This window comes from Acromyrmex echinatior, chromosome 12 (assembly GCF_024713525.1).
Source record: "Acromyrmex echinatior isolate Ae372 chromosome 12, ASM2471352v2, whole genome shotgun sequence".
In the NCBI taxonomy this organism is placed as follows: domain Eukaryota; kingdom Metazoa; phylum Arthropoda; class Insecta; order Hymenoptera; family Formicidae; genus Acromyrmex; species Acromyrmex echinatior.
Genome location: NC_141863.1, coordinates 1362185 through 1375386, shown reverse-complemented (window position 1 = coordinate 1375386; position 13202 = coordinate 1362185). Strand labels below are relative to the sequence as shown.

Genomic DNA, 13202 nt, shown 5'->3' with positions numbered 1-13202 from the left:
AAGTATCGTAGAGTGCGCTATTTTCGAGATATCGAATCGAAAGGATCAATAAAGAAACATTTCATATTTAATCATTTATATTATTATTTCTATTATTTGTGTTGTTTATATTTAATTATTTATGTAGTATTACTTGAATAAATGTTTCGATTACTGTGTTAATTATTGTGATAATAAAATTATATTATTGTTATTATTATAAAATAATAATAATAGAAAAATAATATAGTATTAAATATAATACTAAAAATAAAATACTAAATATAATAATATATAAAAAAATAAAAAATATATATATTTCTTGTTATAATGTAAAAATTATGAATCTTTAATATATATTATCTATAATTAAATTCTAATAATAAATTTTTAAAAATCTTTGTAAATTTTCATAAAATATATAGAAAGAAACAGAGCAGAGAAAAAGGAGGTATTATGGCACGCCGCAGTTACATTTTATACAATAACTTTGTTAATAATATTAGGTGTTGGAATTAATTCGTAGCGTTTTACAAGTGATGGGAAGTACTTTCATTAATGTATTTTTTAATGCTCATGTGAAATAAATAACATTCTTTCATTAAAAACGCTACGAATTAATTCCAACACCTAATATATAAATTTAAAACTTGACAATTACATTCGTTAAAATGTTGTTAAATCGATTCTGAACTCAAAGTTATGAATATTTATTACTATTAAGAGTACTATTAGGACACTATTAATAAAACTCGAAGTAAAATGTGGGTGCGGTAATGTGGCCTTCCTATTGCAAATTCTTACAAAAAAAATTCTTGTGAGATCTTCCAAGAGGATTTTTACATACGAATTTCGGATAGGAACATATAAGAATATATCGCATATGATATGTAGGTAAATCAAGAATCTTGCATGAATCTTATAAACATGTTATATGACTCATGTTATATGACACATACATGTTACAGGAATTTTGTGCGCAGCCCCGATAAAAAATTTTTCATGCATGAATATATATACAGGGTTGAAAATAACGTGTTACTTGTAATAATGTTACTTTTTCGTAATTTTTTTTATTAGTAAAAAAAGTAACGACGTTACATCTTTAATAACGAGTAACGAAATTGATCCCGTTACTTGTCTCGTTGTCTCGTTACTTTTTTATAGGTCACGGCCGTTACGGACAATAAAATTATAAATACTAAATACATAAAAAACTTTTTGCTTATTTTTGTTTCAATCAGTATCGTCGCTTTAGCATAAGCACTAAAAACTAAAATATTTACTATATAATAAAACACCACAGAATTAAACATAAGTATATAAAATATTAATAAAAGATAAAAATGTTAAAAGATAAATGTTTTTAAATATCTTATAGTTTATTTATACTCTATCCTAGAAGCCTGTTTTACCATTTTAACAAGTGTAATTAGAAGATAGGTTTATTCATCAATTTTAATGAAATTAGGATAGATTTCCTTACCTCAATAGTCATCAACTTTAACCATTAATCTCAGTTTACGGGACAGAGACTTATTTTTTTGCCAGATTCGTTCATTTCGTGCAAAAACGTGTCGATTGAGTCTAATTTCATCAAAATCGGTGAGTAGTAGGCTCGTCTCATCCTGCATAATTACAAAAAGGTAACGAAAAATAACGATTTTTTATCGTTACTTTTAAGTAATGGTAATGAGTTGCTTTTTAAATTTGATAACATATAACGGTGAGTTACCACAATAACGATAACAGTAACGCATTATTTTTAAAAAGTAACCCAACCCTGATATATATATATATATATGTATAAACATAAACACGCATAAATATTCATACCGTTTACGTAAGTTGTAAAATTTGAATTATTTATCAAGTTAATAGTGAGATTCTGCGGTAAATTTTCAAAATATTTAACATTAAGATATTTTAATGGATTTTTTATTAAATATAATACTTTTATCGATGGCCATGTATTCATTAACAAAGACTTCAGTGAAGTGAATCTATTCTTACTTAAATCCAAATATTTCAAAGATACAAAAGTTTCCGCCAATCCTTTTGGTAAAGAGCTTAACAAATTTCTCGACAAATCTAATTCTTCTAGGACAATAAGAGGAGCAAATGCATTAACATCAATTTCATAAATCTGATTCTCTCTCATTAATAATTTTACCAATTTTGGCATATGCGTGAAACTGTGCGAGAGTATTTTATATATGCAGTTGTTATTAAGGTATAAAGTGCTAATTTTTTTATTTGAAATTTGCGGAACATTCTTGAATTTATTTTCACTCAGATCGAGTGTTTTTAAATACTGCAAATTTGCAAATGTTTCCGGATATAGGTCATATAGGTCATTTGAGGATAAATTCAAAAAGAGCAATTTGTTATTGTCTTTGAAAGCACCTGAATCGATAGTATGAATCTTGTTTTTGGAAATAGAAAGATAGTGTAGATCCTTCAGACAAGTCATCGATAAAGTCGTTTGGAATTCGTGTTGACTGTTAATAGTGCTAAAATTATTTCTATCCAAATTCAGTGCGAACAATTTGTTTCCTTTTTCGTTTAAGCGTAAATCATTAAGCAAATTATCATGAAGATCAAGAAAGTATAAGCTATTCGACAATAGTCTTACAATCCTATCATTTCTTGATATCCTGTTTCCGGAGAGATCCAGAATTTTTAACTTGGGGAAGGGCACCCAGCTTTTAATCGAAAAGTTCGGAATATGAGCAAAATAGGAGTCTATATTATAGTGAAGCACAAAATCCTTGATACAATTTTCCCTTAGAGATAAAATTTCTAAGTTAGAATAATCGCCGAAAATCTGTAGAGATGATCTGTAATAGTTGTCGATGCTGCAGTTCTTTGCATTTCCATTCATAATAAGCATTTGTAACTTATCGTGACTTCCAAAATTAAGAAGTTCACATGGGCTGCTCCATTTATTGTTTGAAAGAAACAATTGAGTTAAATTTGGTAATCTATCGAAGGCACCTCTATCAATTTTCTCAATATTATTGCCTGTAAGATTGAGACAAGTAATCACAGGGCTGCTGATGAAATCCCGCTTGATTTCAGGGAACACAACATTTGAGAAGTTTTTTAAAGAAATATCATCATTACATAGAGGTTGAAGTGATTTGAAGTTCACATAATTTTCTATGGCAAAGTGATCAACGTTTGCTATTGATAATATAGACCAGCAAACGAAGATGATGATTGTGAAGACAAACTTTGCAATGATCAATCTCTGTAAATATAGAAAACATCTGTTTTAGATTTGTAAAAATACCCTTGCTTGTGATTTAAATATAAAACATAATAAATTAAATTAAACTAATTAAGAAAGAAAAGAAAACTTTTAACGATCAAGCTGAATCTTAAGCTTAAATAATTTTAAATAATGCTTAAATAATTTTATATGAATTTATATACTATCTGTATAATCATTTAAATGGCGCGCTAAATTAATTTTTCGGTCTTGAAACGAAAACCGATTGAACTACAGTAGTAATATCACAAATTAAATTGATTAGCAATTTACTGCTCATAATTTAATGCTCATCGCATATAAAGAACTCAACCTTCGAATGGCACACTTATCTTCAGCACCTTCGAACAATATGGGTCATTTGTTGTAACAGTATGTCCGACTCGATTTTAAGATAATTAAAATGTTCGAAAAATTCTATAAAAATTCACACATGTTTTTTAAGGTCTCTACTAAATTATTTTGTTATGTAGATGTTGGAAAAAAGTTGGGACCGGCAGTAGGGTCAGGCAGGCAGATATATGAGAAATAAGAATGTTAAAAAGAGCAATGCATGGATACGAATGACCCATGTGTGCCATTCGAAAATTAATTACAGGCCCGACAATTATAATGTGGAATCGTAGAGCATTCCACACCTAAAATTTAGCTTAGTGTAGAAATCCATGCCAAAGAAATTCAAGAATCGGATTAAAAATCAACTATGAACTTTTTAAAATGTGCGCTGACCGATATTTGTGATAACAGTACAACTGCGCATAACAAAGATTCAACTTTCAGAAATCATTTATTTACTGGCCATATGTCATTATCTGTAAGAATTGACTGATCACATTCGAGCGTTTCTCTCTTACAATTGAATGAGAGAGGAATATTCGAATGTGATTAATCAATTCTTACAAATTACGGCATACGGCCAAAATAAATGATCCCTTACCGACTGTTAGACAGAGCGATGCAATTCGTAATTGTAAAAAAGGGGACCGCAATAAAGAATACAAAATAAATAAAAAATAAAAAATATCATCATTTTGTGCTCTTTCCTCTTTCATCAGTCAAAAATTCTATATCCACGGACGAAATAAATTGCCGGTCCTGATTAATTATACTGGATAACATATAATATTAAAATCGTTATATAGATTTTCTTTCTTTTCTTGTTGTATATTGAGAAACCTATTTAGTCGAATCAATCAAGGATTTGTTTGCCCATATCCAAACAAGAAATTAATTGATGTAAACAACTTTATCAGATATCAATGTTTATCAGAAACAAATGAAATATTACAATAACCAAATGTTTGGCTTCAACTAAATTATTTTATTGCATCAACCAAGGATTTGTTTGTCCATATCCAAACAAGAAATTAATTGATTCAACTAAATGGGTTTCTCAGTATATATATTCACATGTACAATCTCAGAAATTACTCTTTATTTATAATATTGTTTAAACTCATTAACAATAAAAAATAAATATAAGACAAAATTATAATTATATTTATGCAATAAAGATAATTAAAAAGTATAGTTACATAATTAGTAGTTATGTAATTATGTAGTTTTCAATTATAGAGTTTTTTATATAAGATATATAAGATATATTATTTATTATTATCATAGTTTCTGTTAAAATTATATAATGTAGCCTACCATTTTTATAATATTCTCTTCGAAAGATGTGAACTTTAAGTTATTTCTGGTTACCTCCTATGAGGACTGTATTTTGAATATTGCAAGCAATATTCAATATTGCGAATAGTTACACTGACTCTAACTAAGAACTTCCATCGCGAGTTACAAGGTAAAGTATGGAGAGAGAGAGAGAGAGAGAGAGAGAGAGAGAGAGAGAGACAAACCTAATATAATTTCTTCAAGGATTGAAATTGATATATATATATATACATATATATACGCTAAGCTTACAAATAGACACCAGAAACGTGATAACAGTTTTAATGACAAATAAAATTAAATTTAAAAAAAAGAAGTGATAAAATTTTATAGAATATGGATATGTACATATTTATTTTTTTTCATGTAAGTTTTTTTTTCTACTATGTCACTGCATAACTATTCTCGGAAAAAATACTACATATTGTACTATGTTAACGAAATTATTAGAATATTATATTTAGGCTATATTCTAAAACGTCCTGTCCAAAGAAAACTTTACTCAGAATGTATGGTGCACGTAATGTATCTATATATAATAGTATATTGATAAAATATTCTTCGGAGAAAACATTTTAAAATGTAGCTTTAGATACATTCTGAGTAAAGTTTTCTTTGGACAGGACGTTTTAGAATATAGCCTAAATATAATATTCTAATAATTTCGTTAACATAGTACAATATGTAGTATTTTTTCCGAGAATAGTTATGCAGTGACATAGTAGAAAAAAAAACTTACATGAAAAAAAATAAACATGTACATATCCATATTCTATACAATTTTATCACTTCTTTTTTTTAAATTTAGTTTTATTTGTCATTAAAACAATTCTCAAAGAATTCAAAATATATATTAATAAGGCAAAATGAGCAAAACTGAGTCAATGAATTAAAGTCAAATATTCGAAAAATACTAAGATTTGGAAAATATTTAAATAAAAGTTAAGAGATCGAAAATAACGTATATAAAATTTTATCCGTTTTTAACTATTTACAATGAAACTGCCTTCTTTTATTTTTGGTAAAAGAATTCGATCTATTTTTTGATAACGTAATATTATTATTATTATTAATATTGATAACAAACTTCCGATGTTACACACACACACACACACACACACACACACACACATTCACAGAAAATCTTATATCATTATTTAAAATTCCATTTCTAACAAACAAATAAAAATATTTTTTATGCCTGTAATATTAAAATTTTAATTTTATCAGAACTTGTATCAATACAGCAAATAAAATTGCACTTTATATATATATTTTTTATTGCAAGAAAGTCACCGACACCGACATACCACTTTATTTTTACCACAATATTTCTTAAATAAAAATAAAACTTTAAAAACATAAATATAAACTAAAAAATGGCTTCCATTATATAGTATCAACAGTTTTCATAATACTGTTTGCAATTATGCAATAATTAATTTTTTCGTAAGATAAGTAAAAATAAGCGTCTGACAAAATAGAATGTAATGCTACGTATTCCTATCTTTTTTCTTTTACAGGAATTATATATATAAAGTACCTATACAAGTGAATAATGTGTATAAGATATTCTAAAATTTTTACACTTTGTTATAAAACATTTTTATTGAATTATATGAATATTTACTTTATGCTGTTCTGCAAGATGCAAATATGTAACGTAATAGAGAGAGAGAGAAGTTTTTCAAGAGTTTTTTCATATATGTATATACGATTGTCTTCAGCTCCAATAGAACTATTTGACAATATAAAGCAACATTATAAAAATTAAGTTAGCTCATAATCAGTTTTACAGACAGGTGTGGCAGTTTACGCTGCACCCCAATTTTAAATTTAAAATTGTATTATACAAAAACTAAGAGAAAAAATAATTTAAATAAAACTGATTTAGAAAATTATAAGCATTTAAAATAACGTAATACTATCAATAATATGGTCACTATTATTTAAACTACGCAATTTGCAAAAGAAAGTCGTAAAAATTTTATTTTCAAGTTGTAAAAATTTGTTTTTAGCTGATTTAGTATAGAAACAAGTCACAAATATACGAATTATGAGTTTGTACTTCTTTAATTAGCTATACAAATCATGATTTTATTAATATTAATAAAAAGTAGTTAGCTTCTGAGAAATAAGGGGATGTCACTTTAGGAGACCTATGTTCAGTATCAGCGACTTTCCTCTACTATATACATATATCTACTTATAAAGAATAGCGTACATAAGCAGAAAGATTTCTCTCTGGTGTAATTGACTGAAGTACGAATAACTATTCAAAATTCGAATAACTGATTAATAATTACAATAAGGATAATTTTGTATACAGATATAATATATATATATATATATATATATATATATATATATACGCATATGAGATTTTAACAAACATATATTCAATGTTAATCATATACAAATATAATTTTCGATGTTACATATTAGAAAAATCTTATTCATTATTTAAAATTTTATTATTTCTAACAAATAAAGAGAATATTTTTTATGTTTACAGTACTAAAATTTTAATTTGTATTAATATCTCCATATTAATATAAATTTCTCATATGTACATTCAGTAGAAAACATTTCGTATTTGTATTAGAAACGGTCCACTGATCAAATTCGTGTTGAACTTTTGTATAGAATTTTTTGACATTTTTCAGTTCATTTAACATAATGTATATATATTTAAATAGTTTGTGTTAAATCGATATTCAATATTTCTTAATGTCAAAATAGTACAATTTATGAATAAGTGAACACATAACGTAAAGATGTTAAAACGTAAGAAATTCTAAGATATGAATAAAATATGTGTTAATTTAACATATCATAAATGTTAATTTTACTGAAAAAAAATGCCACTGTTTGTTTACAAATTGTGTCAGTATTATCTTTTTTATTTCGTTAATTTTCTTAAATAATGTTTATGTTACCTTCTGACATTCATCTTAAGTTAAATTAACACATAAATTTGAGTAAACATTTGGGACATGTAAAATGTATTAAATTTCAATACCAGTCATCTTCTATCGGGGTACTCGGAATACTTGTATCTCATATATATTTTGTAAAATTTGAATTTATCAAGTCAATAGTGAGATTTTGTGGTAAATTCTCAAAATATTTAACATTAAGATATTCTAATGAATTTTTCATTAAATATACTGTTATCAATGGCAACGTATTTGTCAGTGACAAAGACTCTAGCGAAGTGAATTTATTATCGCTTAAATTCAAATATTTTAAAGATACAAGGGATTCTGTCCACCCTTCCGGCAAAGAACTTAACATATTGCTCGACAAATCTAATTCTTCTAGGACAGTAAGATGAGCGAACGCATTGACATCTATTTTATCAATCTGATTCTTTCCCATTAACAACTTCATCAATTTTGACATATGCACGAAAGTATCCGAGATTATTTTCTTTATGTTGTTGTTATTAACGTATAAAATGCTAATTTTTGTTTCATGTGGGATATACGGAACATTCTCAAGTTGGTTGATACTTAGATCTAGTGTTTCTAAATACTGCAAATTTGCAAATGTGTTTGGATGTAGGTAACGTATGCGATTTGAGGATAAGTTCAAAAAAAGCAATTCATTATTGTTTTTGAAAGCATCTACTTCGATAGAATTAATCTCATTTCTAGAAACAGAAAGATAATGTAGATTCTTCAGACCAGCCATCAATAAAGCGTACCCAAACTGTTGTTGAATATTGTTAAACTTATTTTTATCCAAGTTTAATGCGAACAATTTGTTTCCTTTTTCGTTTAAGTTCAATTCACTAAGCGAATTGTCATGAAGATCAAGAAAGTATAAGCTGTTTGATAGTAGTTTTACAAAATTGGTACTTTCTATGTTATTTTTAGAAAGATCCAGGATCTTTAACTTGGGAAATGGTATCCAGTTTTGCGAAGTCATATAAGTAAAATGGGATTTCATATATGGATTTTCCTGTACAAGCGCTAAATCTTTGAAACAATTATTATTTAGAGATAAAATTTCTAAGTTGGGATATTTGCCGAAAATCTGTATATTGCCCTTATTATACAAGTAGGAACATTGTGAATAGTCATTTCTGCTTGCATAATTCATAATAAGCACTTGTAACTTATCGTGACCTCCAAAGTTAAGAAGTTCACTTCCGCTAGACAATTTATTGTTTGAAAGAAACAATTGAGTTAAATTTGGTAATCTATCGAAGGCACCTCTACCAATTTTCTCAATACTATTGCCTGTAAGATTGAGACAGGTAATCACAGGGCTGCTGATGAAATCCCGCTTTATTTCAAAGATCACAGCGTTTGAGAAATTTAAAGAAATATTATCATTACATATAGGTTGAAGCGATTCGTCCATGTAGTTTTCTATAGTAAAATTAACATCGTTTGCTGTTGCACATAATGTAGACCAGCAAAAGAAAATGGTTGTAAAGGCAATCTTTGCGATGATTAATTTCTGTAAAATACAGAACACATTTTGTTTTTAAAAAAATAGCTTGTGATTTAAGTATAACATAATAAATTAAACAATATAGAGTATCTTATAAGACTATATAATGTAACTACATAACAAATTGTAAATAAGGTTTTATTACAACCAAGCTGGTCTTTAGTATTGAAACAATTCTGTGTCTAAAGGTTTAAGACGCTCACACGGAATGCAAGAGATTCAGATTTAATCCCCGTCCAAGAATGTTTTTCGCAATATATAGAGTTATTTACAACGCAATATATAGAGTTAGATTTTAAGATGCTTATCAATACCAAAAGATTAAGATCAGCCTAAGATATTTTATGAACATTAATATAATTAAATTGCTTGTCAATTTAATGAGGTATTACTACTCTAGTTCTATGTTAAAGTTACATTTCAAGACTAAAAATAAATTTGTCGCGTGGCTTGTAAAATTGTAAGAAACGGCCTCTATTATGAGATACCAAGTTCATTTTGGATAAATGCTAGAAATTTATGGGCAGAATTTACAAAAATAATAGGTCATTTTGAAAGAAATTTAATAAGCTTTAAGATAATGTTATGTAAAATTTAATTAAATTTTTTTTTAAATTAAAGAAATGTAAAAGAGCAAATCGCAAAGTCAAAAAATTGTGTTCCTAATATGAGGTGCCTTGAGAAATCAATAATAAAACGCAAAGTACATCAGTATTGCAATTAAAAAACTTTATTTAATGTTTTTAAAATACAAACAAACACAGCCAGCGTGCGCGAAAAATGAATGCGATGGATTATACCCAGAACTCGTCTTCAAATAGTTAGAAGAATAGGTAGAACCAATATCGCAGAAATAGGCACTTGATGTACATTCCGATTGTTCTTTTTATTATTGTACGATAACATTTATACTTTAGCAATTTTTACTTTAGCGATTTTCATTATAACATAAGAGCATAAGTTATTTCATATTAAAAGTACCCTAGGTATCTCATATTACGATTTCCACGATTCCTTATGATTTTATCATCAAATCTAATTTCTGTAATTAAGCATTTCAACATATTTTATATTTTTCTATTAGTACAATTTTTACTCCATCATTCACATGAACAATTTATTGCCAGATATTTACTTATTAAATAATAATCAAGGTTTAAAGGCTCATATTGATGTAATTTGAAGACACTCAAATTCTAAAATCTTTTTTTACGCTGGCTATGGGCATGATCTAATAATGAATTTCCCACTACACAATTTTCAATCAAAGAGCAATAAATTCATGATGGAACCAATAAATAGTGATTAGCAGAAACGTCACTATCTCATATTAGACGCTTATCTCATAATAAAGAGTTTTCCTTTATGTATAAATTTACACAGAATTATTTCAACATTCAGGCTTCAACTTGATCCTTATTTCCAGTGAAATATAAAACAAAATTATAACTGTATTAATAAAAATAACACTGTCCAATACGGATTTTAGACCACGAATGGAACCAAGTTATTCTTACAATTTTTTTATTATAGAAAACAAATTCATAAATGAAATTATTCTATTATGTCAGATTTTCGAGAAAATGAAACCTGAAAATATCAAAAATGGCATTTTTAGATATATTTGAATTAAAATATTTAAAAAATGTAACGTGATAGAGCAATTTCATTTATGAATTCGTTTTTAACAAAAAAATCTATAGCAGTCATCTATTGATTGCTTTATTTAAGAAGCTATAGTACAATAAAAAAAAGAAAACTTAAATCTGTAGATAGAAATGTAATATTTTGAAGACTGCTTATGCAATTTGAATAATCACCTGTTGTTTTGTATTTTTTTTTGTTTATAATAAATGAGACAGAAAAATAATGTAATATACTATAATACTTTTATGCATTTTCTTCATAGAATCCAATATTTACTATTATTTTCATTCAAATCAAACTTTTGTTAATTGTTTAAATAAATTGTATTTGATAATTTTGATTTTAGATTCATAATGAGCGACTTCGCAAATCATTATATACAAGTGATTTAAATTGCATAAGCAGTCTTTAAAAGATCTTGACAGCACAGAATATTTATGATAAATATTTATTATTCATTTTTTGAAATGTTATATAAAAAAATATTTTTTACATATTTTATATAAATTCATTTGAAATATTATTAAAACATAGATTAAATATATCATGCGTTCGAATCAGAAAAGTCGTGTACAATACAAAAAAGAGGCTTTTGCGCGCGCGCGCGCACACACACACACACACACACACACACACACACATCTCTATACAAGCAAGTTAGCGACAGGAGAAAGAAAAAACTCGTCCGTGAAATCATTCGCGCCGAAACAGAATCGGCGATCTCTATCCTCTCCTATAACAAAATATTTAAAATAAGCCTCTTATAAATATTTATAAATATTTTGTAAATATTTTATAAATATTGTGTGCTGTCTGGATATATATTTATGGATTTCCTTAACTTTTCAGTGTAACTGTTGTTTCTTGCATAAAACCGCTAATAAAATAGATGACTCTTATAAATTTTTTGCAGAAAATGAGTTCCTAAATAAAATTGCTCCATCATGTCACGTTTTCTCAAAAGAACACAGAAATCACATTTATTAGGCCCAGTTGGTTAATTCTTAACCGCGGTTCAACTTGTTTCTCATCTTTTTGCAAGTTTAGAATTGGAAAGAAATAATGAATAAGGATTGAATCTGAGTTGTCCCAATTATACATTTAAGAGTTAACTGTGAGTTGTGAAACTTCTGTGGGCCTTAGAATTAATTTTCTCAAAGACTTGACGTAATAGAATAATTTTATTTACAGATTCGTTTTTAGCAATCAAAAATCTATAAAAATTATTTGATCCCGTTTATGGTCTAGAAAAAAAGTTTTAATTTTGGATAATTACAATAATAGTAACATAGTAGCCATAATTATTCCATATAGTTGTAGATTTTCTTGTATGAGATATGTAAAATTTATTAGTTATCGTAATTTCTCCTAAAATTATATATAAAAATGTAAATACATAATAAACAATGCTTATATCAGTCTTTAGACAGTTAGTTAATTGTCTAAGGGCTTAGGACGCTTGCATGGAATGCTGGAGATCCAGGTTCGACATCCGGTCGAGGTAATATTTTTCGTAATAAATTTATTCACAGATTTTCAATACATTAGAATCTTAAAATGATGCCAATTGAACATCAGATTATTAAATTGTTAATCAATTTGATTTGTAATATTACTGTTTCAGTTGCATTTCTAAGTCTGGAAAATTCCCCCAATTCGGGGTGCAATTCGATAGATTGCAAACGTAGTATATAAATTCACATGAAATTATTTAAAGCAATCAAGATCCAGCTTTGACCGATGTAGGCATTGCTTCTTACTGTGTATTCACATTAAATTATACGGTTCTAATAAAAATGTAGCTTACCATTTTTTATATTCTCTTGCGAACTTTAAGTTATTTCTATTGTACCTTCTATATAAGAACTATATTTTGAGTACTATGTGAGATCTGCCGTCGCGATCGAGCAAATTTGAGTGAACAAAGTGTGAGGCAAGCTTATATAATTCCTCTCATTCGTATAAATATGTTACGTATAAACAGAAAATCTCTTCCAAGAATATTAATTATGCAATATTGCAACAGAAAAAAGAAAGTTAAAATTATCATCGATGATCATAGACAGTTTTACGATGAATAAATCAACATGTACATATACTGGGTGGTCCAGACCAGAAACCGGAGAAACCGGTATGTACGTATATATTAGTTATAAAAATCTGA

At 27.1% G+C, this 13202-nt stretch overlaps 2 protein-coding genes across 2 annotated transcripts; both read right to left on the bottom strand.

The window, feature by feature from the left end:
* Positions 1-1032: 1032 nt before the first annotated feature.
* On the bottom strand, positions 1033-4062 carry LOC105143748 (podocan-like). Its single transcript, XM_087412036.1, has 2 exons — positions 4049-4062; positions 1033-3251 (listed from the first exon to the last, which is right to left on the bottom strand). Exons 1-2 carry the CDS (start codon positions 4060-4062, stop codon positions 1745-1747), a joined length of 1521 nt encoding a protein of 506 aa, XP_087268162.1. The 3' UTR covers positions 1033-1744.
* A 3242-nt stretch (positions 4063-7304) lies between these two features.
* Positions 7305-12990, bottom strand: LOC147907715 (uncharacterized). Its single transcript, XM_087411691.1, has 2 exons — positions 12846-12990; positions 7305-9397 (listed from the first exon to the last, which is right to left on the bottom strand). Exons 1-2 carry the CDS (start codon positions 12846-12848, stop codon positions 7988-7990), a joined length of 1413 nt encoding a protein of 470 aa, XP_087267817.1. The 5' UTR covers positions 12849-12990; the 3' UTR covers positions 7305-7987.
* Positions 12991-13202: the final 212 nt, after the last annotated feature.